Below are 22650 nucleotides of genomic sequence, written 5' to 3'. Positions count from 1 at the left end.
GGTTTCTTTCTGAAGGTGTATGCACCACAGAGCGAGCTGGGAGAATTTTCTCTGTTTCTGTACCTGGAATAGTTGGTATAAAATTTTTAAATTAAGTATATGGTTCATTTTGAGTATAAAACCAGCCTTACGTGTCTGGGATAAATCCCACGATGTATATAACCTTTCTGTTGTGTTGCTGGGTCCATTTGCTAATATTTTATTGAGGGTTTTTACATCAATTTTCATCCAAGAAATCGGCCTGTAGTTTTCTTTCCTTGTGGTGTCTTTTTTGGGCCCAGGTATTGAGGTAACGTCACAAAGGTGTTTGGAAGTGCTCCCGCTACCTCCGTTCCTCAGAAAAGTTCCAGAAATGTTGGTTTTGATTTTTCTTTGAATGCTTGGTGGAATTCAGCCTGAGGCCTTCTGCCCGGATTTTCTCTGTTGGGAGGTTCTGGTTACTCCTGCAGTCCCTGCTTGTTCCCGGTCTGCTCTGCCTTTGCTTTTCTCCGGCGCAGTCGTGACGGTTCACACTTCTGAGGATTGTCCTGTGCCCTGGTGACCCAGCTCGTCCAGGAGCATATTGTTCAATTTCCGCATGTGTGTATATTTTCCAGTGTTCCTCTTGTTATTGATTTGTAGTTTTATTCCATTGCGGTCAGAGAAAATACGTGGTACGATTTGATTTTTTTTGAATTTTTAAGACTTGTTTTGTGGCCTAACATCTAGTCTGTCCTTGAGTATGATCCATGAGCCGAGAAGAACTTGTATTCTGCAGCTATTGGATGAAACGTTCTGTAAATATCTATTAGGTCCGTTTGGTCTGTAGTGCAGGTTAAGTTCGGTGTTTCCTTGTTGATTTTCTGTCTGGGTGACCTGTCCAAGGCTGCAAGTGGAGTGTTGAGCTCTGCAACTGTTATTGCATCGGGGTCTGTCTCTATCTTTAGCTCTGATAATATTTGCTTTACATATCTGGGTGCTCCGGTGATGGGTGCATAGATATTTAGAGTTGTTATGTCCTCTTGCTAAATTGACCCCTTTATCATTATATAATGGTCTTCCTTGTCTCTTTATACAGTTTTTGTCTTGAAATCTATTTTCTTGACAGAAGTACAGCTACTGTTGCTCTTTTTTGGTTTCCATTTGTTTGGAATGTCTTTTTCCATCCCTTTATTTTCAGTCTATGTGTGTCTTTATAGGTGAAGTGCGTTTCTTGCAGACAACATATAGTTGGCTCTTATTTTTTTATCCGTTCAGCCACTGTATGTCTTTTGATTGGAGAGTTTACCATTCACATTTAATATTATTGTAGGTAATGACTTACTATTGCCATGTTGTTATTTGATTTCTGGTTTTTTTTTTTTTTGTGGTCTTCCTTCTTGTCTTCCTTTGTTGAAAGTGATTTTCTCTGACAGTGTGTTTTAATTTCTTATTTTTATTTTTTGTGTATCTATTGTAGGTTTTTTGATTTAGGGTTACCATGAGGCTTGCATAAAACATGTTATAACCAATTATTTTAAACATAGTACAACTCTTCTTACAAACAGATAAATAAGCAAATAAAAATCTAACAGAAATTCTACCCTTAACTCCATCTCCCCCTGCTTTTTAACTTTTGTTGTTTCCATCCATATCTTTTTATACTATCTATCTCTCAAAAGGTTATTATAGTTATTTTTGATAGGTTTGTCTTTTAGTCTTCCCACTGAAAATATGTGGTTTATACACCACAATTATAGCAATAGAGTATTCTGTATCTGTATTCTTCTTGTTGCCAGTGAGTTTTAGACCTTCAGACGATTTCTTATTGTTCATTAACATCCTTTTCTTTCAGATTGAAGAACTCCTTTTAGGATTTCCTGTAGGATAGGTCTGGTGTTGATGAATGCCCTCAGCTTTTGTTTGTCTGGGAAAGCCTTTATTTCTCCTTGATGTTTTTGCAGGATAGAATATCCTGTTTTTTCAGGATAGAATATTCTGGGGTTCAGGTTTTTTTCCTTCAGGGCTTTGAATATGTCGTGCTACTCTCTCATGGCCTATAAGGTTTCCACTGAGAAGTCTGCTGCCAGATGTATTGGAGCTCCCTTACATGTATTTTTTTCTTTTTTCTTGCTTCCCTTAGGACCTTTTCTTTATCCATGACTTTTGGGAGCTTGATTATGAGATGTCTTGAGGTAGCCTTGTTTGGGTTAAATCTGCTTGGTGTTCTACGACCTTCTTGTACCTGAAACTTCTGTGGTATTATATCTTCAAATAAACTTTCTACCCCAATCTCTCTCTCTACCTCCTCTCTAAGGCCAATAAGTCTTAGATTTGCCCCTTTGAGACTAGCTTTTAGATCTTGTAGGCGTATTTCATTCTTATTGTTCTTTCTTATTTTTTCTCTTTTGACTGTGTATTTTCAAATAGCCTGTCTTCAAGCTCACTAATCCTTTCTTCTGCTTGGTCAGTTCTGCTGTTGAGAGATTCTGATGCATTTCTCAGTTTGTCAATTGAATTCTTAAGCTACAGGATTTCTGCTTTTTTTTTATTATTATTATTGCAATCTGTTTGTTAAATTTCTCTTAGAGGCTTCTGAATTCCTTCTCTGTGTTGTCATGAAGTTCACTGAGCTCCTTCAGGACAGCTGTTTGAATTCTTTGTCTGGTAGGTCACATATCTCCCTCACTCCAGGATCGGTCACTGGTACCTTATTTAGTGCATTTGGTGAGGTCACATCTTTCTGGACGTTCTTGATGCTTGTGGATGTTCGCCAATGTCTGGGCGCTGAAAAGTTAGGTATTTATTTTAATCTTCACAGTCTGGGCTTGTTTGAAGTCGTCCTTCTTAAGAAGGCTTTCCAGGTATTCAGAAGGACTTGAGTGTTGTGGTCTAAGTCTCTGGGCACTGCAGCCGTATCAGCACTGGGGGTGCCCCAAGCCCACTAATGCTGTGACTCTTGCAGATTCCTGGTGGTACCGCCTTGGTGGACTTGGGTAAGACACAGGAGAGTTCCCTGGATTACCAGGCAAAGTCTTTCACTCTCTTCCCTGGCTCTCTGTGCTGGGCTGCTGGAGTTGGGGGAGAAGTGACATGGGCACTTCCTCATGGCCACCAGCACCAGATCACACCTGCACTCAGCCCAGTCTCACCAGAGCCTGTGGTGACTGCTGCCTGGCTGCCTCTGATGTTTATTCAAAGCCCAAGGGCTCTTTAGTCAGCAGGGGGTGAATCCTGCCAGGACTGGGTCTTTCCCTTCAGGGCAGTGGATTTTCTTCTCACCCGGGGTGGGTCTAGAAATGCTGTCCAGGGACTAAGGCCTGGACTCAGGGGCCTCAGGAGTCTGCTTGATACTGTATTTACTGTGGCTGAGCTGGTACCCAAGTTGTAAAACAAAGTCATCTGAATTATCCCTTTCCTATCCCCAAGTGGAAGAAGACTCCCTGAGGCGTGCTACCTGCAGTTGGGGGAGGGGTGACACAAGCGCTGGCTTGGTCACAGCTGGTGTCTCCCTGGGTCACATGCACCCCATGTCCCCTGGCTCTGACCCAGCACAGCTGCAGGAATTGCCCAAGGACTGCAGCCTTTGTGGTCCAACTGCCTTACGAATTTAGTCCAGGCCCCGGGCTGCTTTTGTGAGTGGGTGGTGGAGCTAGCCAGAACTCAGGTTTCGGGGCGGAGGATTTCCCTCTGGCCGGGTTGGGCTAAGTGCTCCCTCCGTAGGCACTGGCAGAATTCTGCCCTGTGCTGTGTTCGCCTGTGCCACGCTAGCCCTGAGTTCCAATGCAAAGTCCCACAGTCTCGCCACTCTCCCTCCCCGGCACACAGGTTCTCTCTCCCCTGGGCCCTGGAGCAGCACTGCCCAGGCTGGGGCAGGGCGGCGTGGGCAGCACTAGACTGTCTGTCCTGCCCTCTCGGTGCCCCTCTCCTGGCATGATGTCAAAACCGGGTACTGTGATTGCTCACCTGGTTTTGGTTCTGAAGGCACTTGCTTGCGTGGATAGTTGTTGAATCTGGTGTTCGTGGGGAGGGACGATTGCTGGCGGTTTATACTCAGCCATCTTGCTCTGCCCTCAGTTCATTTATTTCTTGTTTTTTATTGTAAAATATATATAAAATAAAATTTACCATTGTAATCATCTTTAGATGTATGGTTCAGTGGCATTAGGAACCTTCACATTGTTGTGCAGTATAAACAATGTTTTTGAATTGTTTGCTTAATTGGTGCCAGTAGAATTTTATGTGTATATATACATTTCTATTAAAATTTTTTGGAAAAACTTGACTAACCAACATTAATTAACATTGCTAATAGTTGGAATAATAGTAGGTTGTTCAGATAATTTTTCAAAATTCTGAATGTATTTCCACTCAAAGACTTTGTATGTCAAACGGCGGGCGCTGCATTGTGCGCCGTGTCCAACAGCGAGGGCTCAGACCGCGTCCCGGAAGTGTGGTCGTAGCACCGCATGCAACCCAAGGCCAAGTCACGTGATTTCCTCTCTTTTTAAAACTTATTTGTTTCTTTAGCTTTTTTTCTTACATATGAGATCACATCTCAGAAGTGAAATTTTTCATTTTTTGTTAATGTGGATCATCTTATTTCGGATGAGTGTGTATGGTGTACCATGCTTCACAACTAAATATAATACTTAAATTTTAGAGCAAAATCTTTAGTAAGAACAACTAGGTAAAATACTAAGGTTTATTACAGAGATCACAGTTCTTCTGTAGCAAGAAAGTTGATGTTTTATAGATCATTTAGAAAATATGTAGAAAATTAATGAATATATTTTATTTATAGTAATTTATAATCTTAAAATTGGCATTATTCTACTTACAAAAGCATAATAGTTATAATGTAAACAGAATATATGTGATAGATAAAGAACTGTTATAATTTAGTGCCTAATGTATTTCTAAAAATAATATGCTGTTATATATTTATGAACTTTATTCTAAAACTTTGAAGACTTTCTCATAATGAAGTATACTCATGTGCCTATAACTTTGTTATTTTATCCTGAAATTATTTCCTGTTGGCAATATTTTAATTTTCTTGAGAGGATGCTATGGCTAGAACAGTTTCCCTGTTGGGTTTCTGTTTCTCCCTCCCTCTGAGCGTTCCCTCTGGGGCCCGCGCTCTGTAGGGGGCCCCTTCTCCCTTCAACTCCCCGCTTCCTTCCCGCTCTGGACCCTGCCCTGAGGGCCTGTGAGGCAGGTGATGTGCAGGCCCAGGGCGGAGATCTGGCTCTCTGGTTCCTGATCACCTCTCACACTTCGATTTGGCAGCGTGAGACATCTGGAATGCTAATTTAATACTCTGCTCACCAGGGACACTTAGTTCTTAGTGGGAATATGCTTCAGGTTATCAGGTTTGAAATAGCACCAAAAATAGAACCGAGTTTTTTTTATTTAAAAATCAAAGAGGAAGCTGAGCACAGTGGTGCCTGTAGTCCCAGCTACCCCAGAGGCAAGGCAGGAGGATCGTTTGAGCCCAGGAGTTTGGGGCCAGCCTGGGCCACATAGTGAGACCCCCTCTCTAAAGAAAAAAAAAGAGAGCACTATTTTTAGAATTGCTCAATTTATGCAATTATCCCTTTTTCTAAAGCTATTTTATAATAGTGTACAGAATAGTCAAATAATACCTAATAATACCTAATATTAATATTAAATTTATGTAAAAATAAATAGTTCTGGCAAAACTGTGTTTCTGAAAGCATTTTGAGATTTGTAAAGTTCATTTGATGTTAGTTTTTATCAACTGGCAGTGCTGTGGAAAATTATGTTATGTATGTATAATATGTTAAAAATAGGGTAAGAAGTTTCATTGCCATTAAAGTGTACTGATGTTAATAGCTTATCTTAGTATCCTGTCACGTGATAAACAAAGACCATAAAAAGAAATTTGAATTAATTTAAGATAATTGAGACTTTTGTTTGTAGAGAGGCTGTGTCAATCACTAATGTACAGAGTGAGTTGCTCTGCGGTGGCTCTGTGTCCGTCATCCCAGGGGCAGAGTTCACAGGGAGAGTTCTGGGTACAGCAGGGCCGCTCTCCCCACACTCTCCTCCAGGGAGGGACCTGCGCCCAGCACCTGGTCCTCAAGTATTCGTAATACATAGTAGTAAACATGTTGCCATTTACTGTAACTTAAAGAATGAGAAAAGACTTGTCTTAATTTCTTATACTTCTAATCCTCTTGACTTAATCTTTTGCTATTATTGGTTGGTTTGACTTCAGGTATGAAACCTCTTAGTTTTGTGGGTCAGAAACTCATTCTATTTGTGTGAATTTTTCTGTTTTAAGAGATGAGGATGTTTCGATGTCCATAATGAAATTGTAATGTCAAACATTTTTTTCTTCTTTAAAATCCTTTGGTACAGCCGCGAGGAGCAGCGTCCAGGACCGGCCCCTGGTTTTCCACAGTGCAGTGAGGTCGTCTGGCTACATGTCGGCGCCGCAGTGAGTGCACGCATGCCAGCAGTGGAAGCGGGAATGGGCCGCATCACGGATGTGGGATTAAATATGGACAGAAGTATGTCCTTCAGGGCCACATCGTGGAGAGGGGAGACACAGGTTTAAATAGGAATTGGAATGTGGTGGGTCAGACCCCAAAATGTCGTGGTCACTGCAGTGGTAGCAGATGCAGCAGCGCACTTATTGGGTGTTTACTGTGTGCAGGGCCTCGGGTCAGCCTCGGAGTCCTGGTGATGACGAGGTCAGTGTGTGGGCTTGGGGCCAGGGAGGGTGACAGTGCTTTAGTGCAATGCGGCCCATTGAGGCCTGGCCACAGCCCATGTTTCTTGGAACACAGCTTTGCTGTAACAGTGCAGTGTGGAAATTAAGTGTGTTCAAAACCTGTTCCAGGGAGGAAACAGGAAAGAGCACGGTGCTGTAAGAAACTGCAGCAAAGCTCAGTGTGGCCCAGATTTTTCAAAGGCAAAGTTGTCTTTTCCGTATAAAATGCAGACGTACCACCCTCCTACCACCCCAAATCTTGACCTTTGTGTGCTATTAACATAGCAGCCAGCAGGACCCTGTTGCCTGGGGCCCTACCCTCAGAGCATACTGATCTGTCCCTGGCTGGTGCTCACCTCCACCAAGAACCCTGCCTGTGCCCCGGCCGCCCCCACCAGAGCTCTGCTGTCTCCAGGCCCCAGTCCCAGGCTGCTCTGTGTAAAACTGCAGCCTCCACCCCGAGCTCAGCCCTTTTCTACTCCACTTTCTGTTTGGCAAGACAGACTTGTTTTACTTATTGTCTGTTCTGTAGCCTCCTGTGCCTGGGGCAGCACTTCAGGCCTCTCATAAGGCTCTTGTGGGTGGGTAGGAGAGGTGGCTGGCTGGCTGGAGGCCGGGATGGGTGGGTGGAGCCTCAGGTGGGTGTTTGGAGACACGGATGGGTGGATGGAGACATGGATGGGTGGATGGAGACACGGATGGGTGGATGGAGACACGGATGGGTGGATGGAGACACGGATGGGTGGATGGAGCCACAGGGGGTGTTTGGAGACACGGAGAGGTGGATGGCAAGATGGAGGGGTGGGTGGAGAGAGGGAGGGGTGGGTGGAGAGAGGAGTGGGTAGGTGGAGGCAAGGGCGGGTGTTTGGAGACATGGACGGGTGGGCGGCTGGGTTGAGAGGGCAGTGGGTGCATGAGTAAAATGATGCATGAAGCATTTATATATAAAATCATCATATATAAAAATCTTTTTCACTATAAAATATAAATCTGTTAAGAAACTTAGAACTCAATGTTTGAGAGTAATAAGAGTTTTCTTTCCATAGTGCTACTATGTTTTCCCCAAAGACTAACATCAAGAATGATGGTAAAAGATCTTCAAAATGCAAGAACAGTTTCAAACGGTATGAAATCTAACGTGTGCATTTGAAGTAAATTTGAAATAACTTAGACTTTTTAAATACTTTGATTTTTTTTCAAAGAGGCACAAGACCTTATCTGTGTATGTATGTATGTACACAAATATGTATATATCTGTATTATTTAGGTATATCCTTTTAGCCACATTTAATTCTTTCATGTTAATTTTTCAAAATGCTCTATTTTGACCACCTTAACAATTTTGAACTATTTAATTTTTGTTAAAATTTAGATTTAGAAAATGCTGCATCTGATGAGTGTTCTTGGTCAGTGTCTGTGGAGACAACCGGATGGCAGTGCAGGGGCAGTCGCGGGGCAGGCGCTGATTCCGCAAGGTGCACCCCACGATGCCCTGGGCCCTCTGCCTGGACAAGAGCGGGTTTGGGGACTGCCAGGTTGTGGACTTATGATTGTGTCATCTAAAAAGAGGTCACGGGCTACTGTGCTTTGAATAACACTCACTTGAGTGCGCACGTCTGCATTTGAACAACCGTGATGTTTACAGAAATGCTTGCCAGAACATCGGTTTTGCCAGTGTTTCTTGATGTTTTTCGTAAACTTTTTGCAATTCTTGCCACTTTCTGCTGCTCTCCACATCAGCAGGTTATTGATGTGAAGTTTGTACCTGCAGCTAAATGCGTCCAAACCTTGTACATGTGTCTGTGCTCGAGTGTGAAACTCAGAACCCCTGTCTCACTGAGCCTGGCTGTTTTGGTGTTGTTTCTGCGAGGAGCGCCCTGTCCAGACGAGCCAGCATCTGTCCTGCATGTCTGGCTCTGGTGGGCGTGCTGCTGGGGACTAGGCGGCAGTGGCGGTGAGGACTTGAGGTGACGTCCAGGGCCCGGCAAGTGTTGCTCACAGGGAGACGTGTCTGAGCAGCTAGGACTTGGTGTGGACGGGACGGTGCAGTCCTGCTGAGACAGGCCAGTTCTACCTGCTGTCACTGAATGTCGGTGGCAAACGCAGAGGAGGATTTGCCAGTCAGTGAATCCTGCTTTTTAGAACAACATACGTTGACGTCAGAGCAGTTTCTTTCTGCTCCCATCTCCTTTGTGCCTGGCGCTTCCTGTTACTTCTGACCCAGTAACAGCTGCACACGGCAGGCTCACGCCCAGCGCGCAGGTGGGGCTCAGGCCAGGTGCAGGACATGCTGTCAGGACATCCAGTTGTCCACGGGCTCCGCTCTGTCCACAGGCTGGAACTCCCAGTGGGGGCTTTTGCCTAAGGCTGGGGTGGCCTAGGGGATGGGCGGGCGCCCTCCCCGCGCATCCCCGTCACTGCCACGAACTGTGTGAGGACTGCGGTTTTCTAGCCTTCCTGGTTTCTTTTGCAAGTCAAGAATGTGGTGTTTTCACGGCAGGTGTAGCCATTTGCAGGTGACTTGAGTAATCAGCAATGTATCAGCCACTGCGGGTGGCGCTGGAAGGTAAAGTGCGCTTTCTCTCACTGAGAGTCCTCGCCCCAGTGTTCCCGTCCTTGCTACTTTACGTGCAAAACACGTGTTTTTTTGTCAGTACGGAATGTGAGTCTATTTTGAAGAGTGATTTCATGACTTTGAATGTAAGAGTTTATGTTTATATTCAAATTTAACAATAAAATTACACATGTAAATGGGGGAAACCCAATTCATTTCTAGTGTTTTGTTTCTAATCTCACTTTGATTTCTGTGACCTCTGACCTTCCTCAGGGCGGAGTACGCTTTGGAGGATCCTCTGCCCACCAAGCTCGGCAGGCAGGTCGCTGCCGCCCCTCGCCCGGCCGCCGTGTGCTGCGTCCAGTACTCAGGTGCGCGCCCCAGGCCTGCTTCGCGCATTCGTGATCCTTGTCTGTTCTGTCTGCTGCCGTAATGTGAATGTGTTTTTGAAGATCTCAGTTACTTGAAGTTGCCTGGTGTTGTCTGGGTCTAGATTAGAAGCAAGACTCAGTTTTAACGCGATTGCATGAATAATTAGGAGCATCTCGCTTCTGCTCGACCCCAGCATCGGGACTTGGAATCCTAAGTCCCTCTGGGTTTGCTGTTGTGTGACTGCTCCTACGTGAGTTTTAGCACGAGCCTGGCAGGAGGGCTGTCGTAGACACATGCTGGCAAGCTGGTCACCACGTTACACAGGAGCGTGGGCCTCTGGCCACGGTGGGCTGAAGAACAGGAAGCCACAGATGGCGCCTGTGCTGTGAGTGCGGCCTCCCTGCCCTGCTGCCCTCAGCTGGGACCGTGGCTACAGGCGAGGACTCTCGCCTGCCCAGGCCGCTGCCCTGTTCGCAAGCGTGTCCTACTGCCTGTGGCAGACCTCTGTGGGGCACTCGCGTCCATTCCTCAGCAATGTGCGAAAGAAGTCAGGAGGCAGCTGTGACCTGCCCTCTGCTTGTCCAGGTCGCGGCACCGTGTGACTCTTTGCTCAGAAGTGAGACGTGCATACAGGTCAGATGTGCTGTTGCCTTCACCAGGGTTGGACACAGGCCTCACCTGCGTGCAGTGCTGTGTCCCACCCTTAACCACCCACCTGATCACACAGGTGACCACTATCTGCAAACCTGCCGGTTCCCTTTATTGATTGTATAATTCTAGCCAAAGGATTTAAAAATGGTTTTGGGAAATTAGATGTGTGGTATTATAAGTAAATAGCCTTTCGATATTTCATATGCTTGCTGTTATAGATTAGGATGTTCGTTTGGAGTTAGATATCCTCAAGTTTGACCACTTTAGGGAATTGCTCTTTAAGTGCTCGCACAAATATTTCTCTTAAACAACCCATGGATGTGGGACAGGACACAGCAGGGTGTGGAGGTGTCCTGGGATGTGTGACCTGGGGTGTGGGACTTGGGGCAGCTTTGCATGCGTGGTGGTTGGGTGTTTATGTCTTTGGTGAGCCTCGTTACCTGTTGTCTCAGGTTTGCTCACCACCTGGGGAAATCACCATCAATACTCAAGACCATTTTAACTGAAAGTTCTACATTTTACCAGTGTGATTTCTCTGTGTTAGGATTTTATAAGAAGTATTTCTTATTTGTTTTTAAACAGGAGATGGACGGCGGTTGGCCTGTGGCCTAGCCAACCACCTGTCACTTGTCTTTGACGCCAGTCTTACAGGAACACCTGCTGTTTTTTCAGGTAAAATGTGTTCATTTTAATTAACATGACTTTAAAGATGGGTCTCATTTTGGTCCTGGTTGTCACTTGCTAAGGTTGTTGTCACTTTAGTGTCCTCAAGACAATAGCAGAACAGCGCCAAGGCCTGAGTGGGGGGATGAAACGATGCTGTTTAGTGACCAGATTCCCTGAGCCCTGGAACCTGAGGGTGAACCTCACCTGTGAGGCCAAACCCGCAGCCCTCGTGGCTGGGGCCCGGGGGCAGATGCCGAGGTTTCAGGGAGTCGTAGGGGAGCGAGCAGAATTGAGTCTCATGTGATTGAAACATACTTCATTTAATCGAAAGATACACACTTGAAATATATTTTGAAATGCAGAAGGATTTGTACGTAGATATTTTTATGAATGAACCAAAGTAAACATTTTTTAAAGATGGTGGGCCTGAGATGAGAGTAAGGATGTTAACATTCCTGTCGTTTCAACTCATGGTTCTGACATGTAGATTCCCAGTTCTAAAACCATAAAATCTTGCAACTCTTCATTAAGTTCCTGACACTGCTTGCTTCAGAATGTACACGTGGCAGATGTTTTAATAAAACCATACACACAGGGACAAGAAACCTGTCCCTCGTCCGTCTCTTCTCATACAGGTTGAGTGTCCCTAATCCAAACATGCAAAATCCAGAATGCTCCAAAATCCAAAGTTTTTTGAGCGCCAACGTGCTGCTCAAAGGAAACGCTCATTGGGGAGTTTCAGATTTTGGATTTTCGCATTGGGGATGCTCAATCCAGTGTAATATGCATATTCCAAAATCTGAACACGTCTAACACCTGAAACACTCCTGTCCCAAGCCTTTTGGACGAGGGACACACAGCCTGTAGTGCGACCGCCATGCTGGCAGTGCAGACCTGGCAAGCCGTGTGACTGTTAGGAAGCGTGGAGGTGGGGGACCTGGCGAGGCCTGAGATGGGGATGGGGGGCGTCGGAGTAGACAAAGTGCTGCCCCCGCCTGTCTGCAGGCGCTGGACCCCCAGAGTTCTGGGAGCCCCAAAAGGGCTGAAGGACTTGATTCTGCACCTGCTGCGAGCAGAGCTGCTGCCTCTGCGTGGTCACTGGACGCTGCCCGTCCCCGAGTCCTTGCCCCTCATCCACCTGGCGTCGGCCACACAGTTCCAGCACAGCCTGTGGCTCCTGCAGGCTCAAACCTTAGCTTTCGGCAAAGTCGCCTCTTGCGTGCTGGAGGTCCCCGAGTGGACATCTCTCTGTTGCTGGTAATTGGTACAGAGGTCACCACGTTGACTGGGGCATTTCTCTGCGTATGTCACTGTTGGAGAAAGGGCTTCCAGCTGAATTGAGGAAGTGCAGTGAGTATCTGAAGTCCATCTTAAAAATAGATTTGCTCCATTTCTGCTCGGTGAAAAAGAGTCTTTTCCCATCTTACGGCCAGATCGTTTCACTTTGTGTGTCTAGTTCTTTAACGGTTATGTAAGTCAACTTTGAAAATATGATGGTTTCTCAGCACCTGCCCAGAAGGCAGAAAAATGGGTGTCATTATTTCCATCATAATCTAAGACAAGTAAGGTAAGTATAAATTAAAATTCTCTCCTGGAGGATCAGGGGCTTTGAGGTCAAAGCAGGGAAGGACATCCCAGCCTGAAAACCACGCAACAATCACATTTAATAAAGGGATTTTGTGTTTGTGCTGTAGCTTTTAGGATTTCTCCATCAGGACGTGTTGTCTACACAGGGATTGTTGGGACTTCAGCCCATCCCTTCTGCACAGAGTGGATTCTCTGCAAACTCTGGGTGGAGTCTGAGCGCATCTTGTGAGAGAACCACGTCTGTGATGTGCCTGAGCGCTGGGTTACTGTAGTGAAGTTCTAGGGTCAGCCATTTCGGAAGATTAATTGCAATTCCATCACAGATAGTGGAATTGTATAAAAAGAAATCTTTATAAAATCATGAAGTTAAAAGCAGACCATCTTGCGTCTGATCTCTGCCGTGCTGTCTCCGCTGTGTCCTCTGCCACGTGGCCGCGGCCCACGTCCGCTCCCTTTCCCCAGGCAGGGCCCTCGCCCCTAGGTCAGGGTGTCACTACCTCTTCTCTGTTCCTGTCCTCACCACACGCACTGCAGGGGACAGTCGTCTGTGGAAAGGAGGCCCTGTGCTCGGTGCTGGTGACAGCTGCGGTTGGGAATAAGTTTGCCCAGAGGGACGATGTGGAGGAGAGAGGAGGACGAAGGCTCTGCCGGGGGTTGGTGTCCTGGTGCTCCTGAGGTGGTTTGCGGTGCACCGAGCTGCAGCTCATGCCTGTGTCTAGGCCAGAGCTCTGGAAAGGCAGGGGCGCCCAACTCCAGCAAGTCCTGAGGAATCTCCCTGTTCTCATCCTGGGAGCAGAAAGGTCAGTCCCTGACGCGAGGGAGGACCGGGCCGGCTCGTCAGGCTGTCTCTGCGCCTAGTGCTGCTTCTGTCACGTGGGTGGCTGTCACCTGGGTGCGGCAGGTATTACGGGGCAGCAGGAGTCAGGAGCATGAGAGATCGTTCCTGGCTCCAGCGGTCATAGCCTCCTTGAGAAGGAAGAACACGGACAGCGGCTTCACCTCGTTCCTGCTCCCACGTGCCCCCTCGCCTGGCCTCTGCCGTCCAGGCCATGGTGGAAGCTGGTCTGAGCCTCCTCCTTGGACGGGGGAGACTGGGCCTCGGAGCTGGTAGCAAAGCCACGTCCGAGGTTGAGGTCAAGGTTGCCCTCCTGTGGGGTGGTGGCCGAGGGCTTAGGCTGCTGGGCCAGCCTCCACGCCGGGGTGTGAGGGGCGCCTTCCGAGCGCAAAGTGTGAGAACACCAGGGATGGTCTCGTTAAGGACAGTCACGGCACTCCTTCCCATGGGTCTCACTGCACGGTGAGGAGTGCGCCCAGCCTTACTTAGCCGGCCTCAGGGCTTCCGTTGAAGCTGTGGGGATTCTACACAAGAGGGCAGCAAAGCTCTTCGCGTATTTTTCTGCTCAGTAGATTTTAGGTCCAAGTTTTCCTGTGTCACGTCACAGAACTGAGTTATATGCTTATTTATAAATCTTTCCTGGTTTTTCCACTTTTTAAATACTATGTTGGGTGTCCTGACAAATATTATAGAGTGATGTTCTGGTTTGTTGTCTAATCTTTAGATTCTCGTGCGGAATTCACATTCTGAGGCCAGCGTGAAGGCCGTTCTGGCCAAGGGGAGACCCCAGCTGTGGCAAGATTTTTCTGAGTTGTCTTTACTTATTCTTCACAATTTTAATCAAAGTGCTCAGCTGCAGGAGCTGAAGTGTGGTTGTTTAGCAGGTCTGGGGCCGTTTGTTGTCCAGGTGTGTGTGTGAAGCTGGGTCCAGGTGCTGGGGCTCAGGCTTGCGCCGCCCCTGCCCCTCCCTGGCTGGGCAGCGCCTCTTCCCTTGCACCACGCTGCACACCTGGCTTTCTTTCCAGGCCGGAGCTCGGAGAAGCTCTTCTCTGGTTCTGCGTCCTCTCAGAGCTGTCGGCGGTGGCAGGCTGGGGGACTGCTTTAAGACTGCCCGCCCTGGCTTGGAGGCCTTTCTGAGGTCATGAGGGCAAGACGGGTCCTGAAACCAGCTCGTGTCCAGGGTCTGGGGTCAGGGGAGGCAGCGAGCGCCCACCCAGAAACAGCGGGGCCCTGTCCAGGTGCCAGAGTTAGGCTGGCGTAGAAATGCGGAGGGGACAGAATGGAAAAGCCCTCATGGGCCCGTGATGTGGCTGACTGTGGGTGTCTTCCCACCTGCAGTTTAGTGTTAGAGCTGTGCACGGCCGCGGACCGCACCAGACGCCTGCAGACCAGAAACCAGCTCTCCACGCAGTTTGAGGTTTCAATAAAACTTCAGATGGATCACAACAAATGATCGCCTTCCATGTGCATACGTTCAGTACAGTTTCTGACTTTTCCTTCAATGTTTAAAGAATAATTCTTTAAATTACTGATAAATTATCATGAAATCCACAGATCTCTACACTATACTTTAAAATACTGGATTTTATAATTTTCTTTCCTTAAAACTTACACTCGGAGATGCACACATAGTTATTGAGCTTCATGTTTTAAGAAATATATGGTTTTAGGAAAACGTCCCTTAGAAACTGTATTAAGCCTCTAATCCTGCACCTCGGCATCACTATGGCTAGGAGATGCTTCCAGGTGCTTTATTTGTTACTTCAGGAAGTGCAGTTCCAGGTGTGTTGTATGACAGTGCTAGGTAAGGAACGATCACAGGTGAAGTAACGTGATAACCTCTCTGGCTGTTCCTTCCTCAACTGTCCTGTCAGGTCACGATGGGGCCGTGAACTCCGTCTGCTGGAGCCACGACCAGAGGTGGCTGCTGTCTGCTGCCCAGGACAGGACGCTGCGGGTGTGGTCAGTTCGCAGGACGGAGCTCGCGCTGTTTCTGGTAATGGACAGTGAGCCCATCGCAGGTGTCGCTCAGAGTGAGCACCGAGACCCCGCCCCGCAGGGCGGTCCTGCTGCCCACGCCAGAACCCTCCCACGGGTCCCGTCCTTCTGCCTGACCCAGACTAGGGCATGGACGTGAACCAAGAGTTTGCTTTGATGCAATGAAAATTATCGATTAATTATTAATAGTTACTTACCTTTGTGTGTATATGTATATATTCACAAACACATAACATGCACACATGCATACCACACATGTACACACACATACTTGCTGCATGTGTGCACACACAGTTAAATACGTCCTCATGTTTGTTGTGGTCTGAAAAATGACTAATGTTAAAATATCTGAAAAATTTTAAATATTAATTCAATGTGCTTTGATGGTTCAGGTAATAATCTCCAAGGGGATATTACGTGGAAGAACTAGATTTTGGGGAGGAAAATGACCCGTTTTAATGACTATATGGGAGACCACTGGAAAGAGAATGGGAGAGACAGGAAGTGACAACAGTCACAACTGGGGCAGGAGAGGAGGCCGTGAGAAGAAACTGTGCCCCAACTCACGGAACTGTGAGCGGGTCAACTGCAGAGAACATAACATTAACGGTGGAGACTTTCAAAGACGTTGTCAGCATTTGTTTTCCATGGTTCTGTTATAAGGGGACCGAGTACCAGGGAGACAGAAAAGGAAGGGAAGATCAGCAGAGACCGGGGCTCTGAGGACCGCGTGTTTGGCGCAGCTTTGCGGAGTAATTCCCTAAGAGTTGTTAACACTGCCGTGATGCTGTTGTGGGATCTAAATTTGAGAGTAGACACCTTAGAACTGTATTTTAAAACATGTTTTAAATTTCAGCTTTAATAAAATCCTTGCCACTTTTGGATGTTTACTGCTAACTTTCAATTTTCTTTTATTTTAAAGTTTTTAAATAGTCAGAATTCTAACACTCGTTGTAGTAAAATTTTAATCATACAGTACCTCTCAGAAGTAGTAAGCAGAAACAAAGACTGTAAGTTGGTTCTAACAAAGTACATTTACGCTTTTAGAATAAATAGATATTAGGTATTATGAAAGAATTTCTGTTTAGAGCAATAGTGTTTTTTGTTAACATTTATTATATTGGTGATAATTACTGATTTCATTATAGGGCAAAGACATGTTTTCTAAGCCTATACAATCTGCACAGTTTTACTATATGGATGGTTTTATACTGTTGTCTTCTGGCTCTGAATGTCAGCTGCTGAAGTATCACATTGACACTTGCAAAGACGAGATAAAAAGGTAGGCGGCCTCCTCCTCTCTGCACTGTCTTTCTGGGCCAGAGGCACCTCTGAGATGATGTTCACATTTAACTGTCGCTCGACATTTAATAATAGCCTCGTATCACCAAACTGGAGTAACCCAGTTTCTACCTATTTTAAACCTACCTTTGTGTTCCATAGTTATGGCTTTGAGAGAATGAGATGAGGGAATTGGGGATTTAAGAAAACTGAATGATCACCTTGGTTCCACGGCATATTTGAGTGACGTTATCTGGGACAAATACTATTTATAATGACAAGTTAAAATTAGGAAATAGATGAAGTATATGGGTGTACATGGGAAATAATAAACACCTAGCTTAGAAAAACATTAACATTTTGCTGTCTTTTTAAATAAATATCTAAAGCAATAAAACATTACAGAGAGAACTAGAGGCCCCCCACCCTCCCCGTCATGTTTTCTTCCTTTTTCCTCCTGTGCAATTGGTGCATTTGCTTCCCATCCATGGTTTTGTATTTTTTGCTGTATCTGTATGTATTCATGCAATTTCATTTTCTGAGGGTTTCAGTGTAGCATAAGCACACCTTTCTTAATAATCAAAGTTAGTTTCTGAGGCGTGTGACCAGTGTGTTTGTTTAGCTGTCGTGCCATATTCCACGCTCGGATGTGCAGACCTTTGCGCTCCCCTCGCTGAGGGGCAGCAGGTGTCTCTGACCTGTGGTTGCTGTGAACAGCGCGTGCTGCCCACATGTGTCCACCCTCGGGGCCACGAGGGACATTTTCAGACTCCCCTTGCCAGGTTCCGCATGGCCTCTGAGTGCCGCTGCTCCAGCCCAGGGAGGGGAGGAGGTTCTGTCCCTTTCCAGAGGGCGGGGCACGGTCCCGGGGCAGGTTTTCTCCTTCCTACCTTCTCCGGGATGCGTCATCTTCTTTCTCACAGCAGATGCCCTGAGAATGGTGGAAGTTGCTGTGGAAGGACTGAGTCCCGGTCCTGCTCCTTGCTCGGGCTGCAGCTTTTTTGCTGCCACTTGTACCAGGGTTACCTGTACGTAGCGACTGACTTTCTCGAACCAGCAAGGCTCCAAATGAAGGGACTGTTCACCGATGTGCAGACCAAAGGCAGTGAGCGTCTCTCAGCAAAGCTGCGTGCTCCTCCGAGTCTGGTTCCAGACTGGCTCCCTCACATCTGCATTTACCCATCTCTTGTAGTTTTACTAAAAATGCCAGGGATATGTCAACACATCACTTAGTGCTTTTCTCTCATTTCTCTCACTTCCAAGCCTCGGTGGGTGCTGATGGTATCAGACCCGGTTTGGGGAGCAGATGGCACAGAAGCCAGAGGCCCCTGCGTGAGGCTGGCTCCAGCCACCCACGCCTTGGTTCAAATGGGTTTATCTGCAGCACGAGTCTTGTGCCTTACGTGAGGTGTCAGGTGGGACTCTGGATTGTACCCCACCCAGCTGCTCCCTCACCCCAGATGTGGGGCCCTGGTATGTGTCCTATGCTCAGTGTCTTCAGGGGGTCAGGCTCTTCCTGTCCTTTCCCTCCATCCCAGACTGTTGGCCCTTGTCCTAATGGTCCAGGTGTCAATACACTATTGCTCCAGGTGCAGGAAGTTTTGGTGCTGGTCTTGGCATTTCTCTTTTTTCAAATTGCTTTTATTGTGGTAAGAACACTTAACATGAGATCTACCCTCTAAGCCTTTCTCAAATGCACAGTACAGCAGAGGCACGGTGTTGCACAGCAGAGCTCTAGACTTTGTTCGTACAGCTGAGACTTCATGCCCTCCCAGCCTCCCCTGCTCACTTCTGTCAGACTGCTTCCCGTGCCTCGTATGAGGGGAATCACGTAGCGTTTTCCCTTCTGTGCCTGGCTCATTTCACTTAGCAGTATGTTTTCAGTTTCATCCATGTTGTTGCAAATGGCAGGATTTCCTTCTTTCTACAGGCCACGTTTTCTGTATCCATTCATCCCTCGGCATACATTTGGAGATTCCATGTCTTGGCTGTCGTGTGTGGTGCTGCAGTGCATGTGAGCATGCAGGTGTCTAAGACCTCAATTTCTGCACTTTTGGGAATATACCGCCACCATTTGTGTCCCCACCAGCCGTGTGCAGGTGTCCGGCTGCGCCACATCCTTGCTGTTGTCGGATAACAGCTACCCTGAGGGACGTGAGGTGGTCGCTCACTGTGGTTTTGATTTACATTTCCCCAATCTTTTCTTATTCTTGTTGGCCATTTGTGTGTCTTCTTTAGAGGAACATCTATTCCAATCCTTAGTCAGGTTATTAGTTTTTTTTGCCATTGAGTGTTATAAGTTTCTTATTTATTTTGGAGATTAACCCTTTATCAGATATATAGTTTGCAAATAATTTCTCCTATTTCCTTAGGTTTTATCTCCTTACTCTGTTGATTGTTTCCTTTGCTGTGTAGCAGCTTCTAGTGTGATGTAGAACTGTTAGAACTATTAAGTCCATAAAGTTACAGGATACAAGATTGACATACAAAAACCAGTTGCGTTTCCTATACTAACAGCTAACTATCTAAAATGGAAATTAGGAAAACAATCCCCTTTACAATAGCACCAAGAAGAATAAAGTACTTAGGAATAAGCTTAACTGAGGAAGTTGAAAACTATAAAACATAATGAAAGAAATTAAAGAAGACACAAACAACTGGGAAGAAATCCTGTGATCATGGATTGGAAGACTATTTATTAGAATGTCTGTACTATCCAAAGCAATCTATAGAGTCAATGCAATCCCTATCAAAATGCCAATGGCATATTTTACATAAATAGAAAAAACAATCCTAAAATTCATATGGAACCACAAAAGACCCCGAATAGCCAGAGAAATCTTGCGAAAGGAAAACAAAGTTGGAGATATAATACTTCCTTACTTCAGATTATACTACAAAGCTGCAGTAATCAAAATGGTATGGTACTGGAATAAAAGAAGACCAGTGGAACAGAATGGAGAGCCCAGAAACAAGTGCATACACCTACGGACAAGGGTGCCAAGAACACACAGTGGGGAAAGGACAGTCTCTCTGACAGGTGGTGCTGGGAAAACCGGATATCTACATGTAAAAGAACGAAATTAGACCCTTACCTTACACGATACACAAAAATTACTCAAAATGGACTAAAGACTTAAATGAAAGATCTGAGACTATAAAACTACTAGAAGAACACCTAGAGGAAAAGCTTCCATTGGTCTTGGCAATGATTTCATGGCTATGAGCACAAAAGCACAGGCAGCAAAAGCAAAAATAAACCAGTGGAACTACACCAAAGCCTTTTCCCTCCTGTTATTCAGCGAGGAAGGCTTTTCACACTGCAGGTGGCTTCGTGGCTCCTTCGCCCCAGCTTGGTTGCAGCCCGTCCTAGGACCAGTTGTTGGCCAGGTGAGTGGGGTTACCGTGGCTGGCTTAGGTCCATGTACTCATCTGTGAAGGGGTGAGGGGCTCCCCGTGCCACAGACATTCTTGCATGGAGTCCCCTGTCTTAGCTGGGGCCTCCTCTGCCGCGTCTTTTCCCAGGGTCGCTTGGTCCCGGGAGTGAACCTCAGTCCCGGGCTGGGGCTGGGTGGGCGGGGGGAGGGAGGTTCCAGGACTCGTGGACTCCGCACCGCGGAGAGCAGCCTCCCATCCGCAGTCTCCCCCTGCCCTGTTTCCAGAGATGCATCGGCTTTGAAGCCCCAAACTTTATTTTTGTTTTGTGGGAGGGAGAGTTTCATGTATCTACTTGCCCCCGCCCTCCCCGCCGACCTTCCAAGTGAGCTGGTGCAGAAGACTCGGATTGTCTCTGAGATTTGGAAATGAGCCGCTTCCCTCTGGCTTCCTCCTGTGTTCTTTTCACTCTCGGGGGTCGTTGCCTTAAAAATCACCCGGCGGGCACTTCAGTTGGGTATGGAGAGGTAGTGAAGCCACTGCATTTGCTCAATTTGTGATGTTCAGCTGAGGGTAGCAGGCTTCTCTAAGCACACGTGGAAATACATAAACCCTATGAGGAAAAGTCTGATGAGTTGACCACAGACTGATCAAAGAAGGAGGCGGAGGAAACTCTTGAACACCAAAAATCACCAAAAGTAGCTAAACGTTAAATGAGAACCCAGCTATTGTTTGGCAACGTTTATGATGGACAACGGTAGGTGGAGACAGAGTGACCTGAGTTGGGATTTGAAGCTGCAAGTTCCCTGCTGCATCCAAGGACACATCTGATGGTCCTGACTCAAGAAGTCTCTGCCCTCCCTCAGCCATGGCCGGGCCCGGCTGGGGGTCCTGCGGGGGTCCCAGCCCCTCCAGTGCAGGAAGGCGGTGGCCGCTGTGACTGCAGCCCTGACTGATGACACAACTGATGACACGAGGACGGTGGACATCTGCCTCTTGAACAACAGCCGTGTTGTTTACCGTGTCCCCACTGCAGGTGACGACCCCACCAAAACCTCACTGATCTAGTGAGCTGACACTTGCTAGCTCACATCTCTTGCCTCGTCAGGCAGACATAGGCTTAGAGTAAATAATCAAAACCTACAACCAGTTGGTGGCAAAGAAAATTGGAAAAGCAATGATCCTAAAAGTGTCATATTTTGATTTTGAAAGATTATTTCCCTGTGCTGCCTGAACGCCTCCAGACCGGCCTTCCCCACAGGGCTCCCGTGTGTCCAGCTGCAGGTCTCACGCCGCGCGCCCGGCTGTCCCTCTGCGGTGGTTCTTTCCCTTTCCTCGTCTGTACCGTCCATAGAGTTTCTGTACGTTTTTCCCAAATTGAATAGCTGCTCTCTGCTGTCTTAGACATTGTTCTGCATGATCTTAAGCAGTTTTGCATTATGAGTGTGCAGTGACTTACGTTGTCATTGTCCTGTGATCGGATGTTTATCCCCAGACCTCCCTGTGATTGGCGTCTGTGTGTGGCCACCCTGGGGCCAGCCCCTCCAGCCCTGAGGCCTGTCCCACTGCCGCCCTACAGCCGCCCTGGGCGAGGTGGCCCGTTCCGCTGTCACTGTCAGGCTAGCTATCCCGAGATCCTGCAGACACTGAGCTACCCTGTCGCTGTCCATCCACCTGCCCCCAGAGTGGTCCCAGTGTCTGCCTGGGCCTGGGCCTGATCCAGCCCTTCCTGGACCTCCCTGGGGCTCTGTCTTCGCTTGGAGAGTTCTCTCCGGGCAAGAGCACTCTCTGGAAGTGCTGGCCGAGTACATTCCTCTGCAAAGTTATCGCTAGGGTTTAAGGCCAGTGCTTATTAAACCCATACCAACTGCTTGTCACGCTTTAGAGAACTTAAGAACTTACGTTTAAAGGGAAATACAGATAATTTATAACTGGTTGGGAGTCTTCTTAAGTATACATAATTATTTGAGAATTAGGAGACAAATTTGCTTTCTCATAGATAGGTAATGAATTATCTTTGGCAATATAAAATAATATTATTTTCATCAAGTTTTCCTAAGGGAAAAGCTAGAGTTTCTTAATAGAAAACTAAAGTTTTTCCTGAAGGAAAGTTAAGGTAGCCAATTTACTTATTTCCTCTGTGTTATAAACTATGACTTTTTAAGTGATAGGACAACTTTATTTTTATTTTCAATTTTTTGAAAGGTAGAATGTTTGATTATAGTTGAAGGGAAGAAAAAAGATTGATCATTTTTATTTTTCTTCCAGATACAAGCAGAAGAGTTGGTCCAAGCCAGTTTGCAGGCTGTCTATGACTGGCGGGGTGGACGTGACCAGTTTATCGGCAGTGAACGACTTTTATTCTCGTATCCTTCTCCCGGGTCCCTCCCATGTTGCACCTGCCGGGTGTCATTCCTCTGGCAGAGGCATTTGCTGAGCACCTGATGGGTGGGCGCTGAGCCGGGCGCAGGAGCACAGGGACCCTCCTCCTCACAAGGCAACAGTCTTTGCAATAGTTGTACATAATTAAGACAATTGCGATAATTTCATCTCAATAGGGAGAAATGCTTTAAAGGAAAAAAAAAACCTGGGGCAATAGAGCTCCTGGCACGTAGCAGGTGAGCTGACCTG

At 46.8% G+C, this 22650-nt stretch overlaps 1 protein-coding gene across 1 annotated transcript in view; it reads left to right on the top strand.

Annotated features, from left to right (window-relative positions):
* The window catches only part of LOC105826783 (WD repeat-containing protein 27-like), a gene marked incomplete at its 5' end in the record, with an annotated part of 65520 nt that overhangs the window by 10291 nt on the left and 32579 nt on the right, over nucleotides 1–22650 (top strand). The window contains 7 exons of the mRNA XM_012664815.1: nucleotides 6346–6424; nucleotides 7747–7824; nucleotides 9528–9625; nucleotides 10860–10949; nucleotides 15240–15361; nucleotides 16512–16645; nucleotides 22288–22385. Coding sequence (XP_012520269.1) covers nucleotides 6346–6424; nucleotides 7747–7824; nucleotides 9528–9625; nucleotides 10860–10949; nucleotides 15240–15361; nucleotides 16512–16645; nucleotides 22288–22385 — 699 coding nt within the window. The remainder of the gene's footprint in view (nucleotides 1–6345; nucleotides 6425–7746; nucleotides 7825–9527; nucleotides 9626–10859; nucleotides 10950–15239; nucleotides 15362–16511; nucleotides 16646–22287; nucleotides 22386–22650) is intronic.

The sequence above is a fragment of the Propithecus coquereli genome, unplaced genomic scaffold (genome assembly GCF_000956105.1).
Source record: "Propithecus coquereli isolate 6110/MARCELLA unplaced genomic scaffold, Pcoq_1.0 Scaffold914, whole genome shotgun sequence".
NCBI classification, from domain to species: Eukaryota; Metazoa; Chordata; class Mammalia; order Primates; family Indriidae; genus Propithecus; species Propithecus coquereli.
The sequence above is the reverse complement of the archived record's forward strand: the minus strand, read 5'-3'. Positions and strand labels throughout refer to the sequence as shown.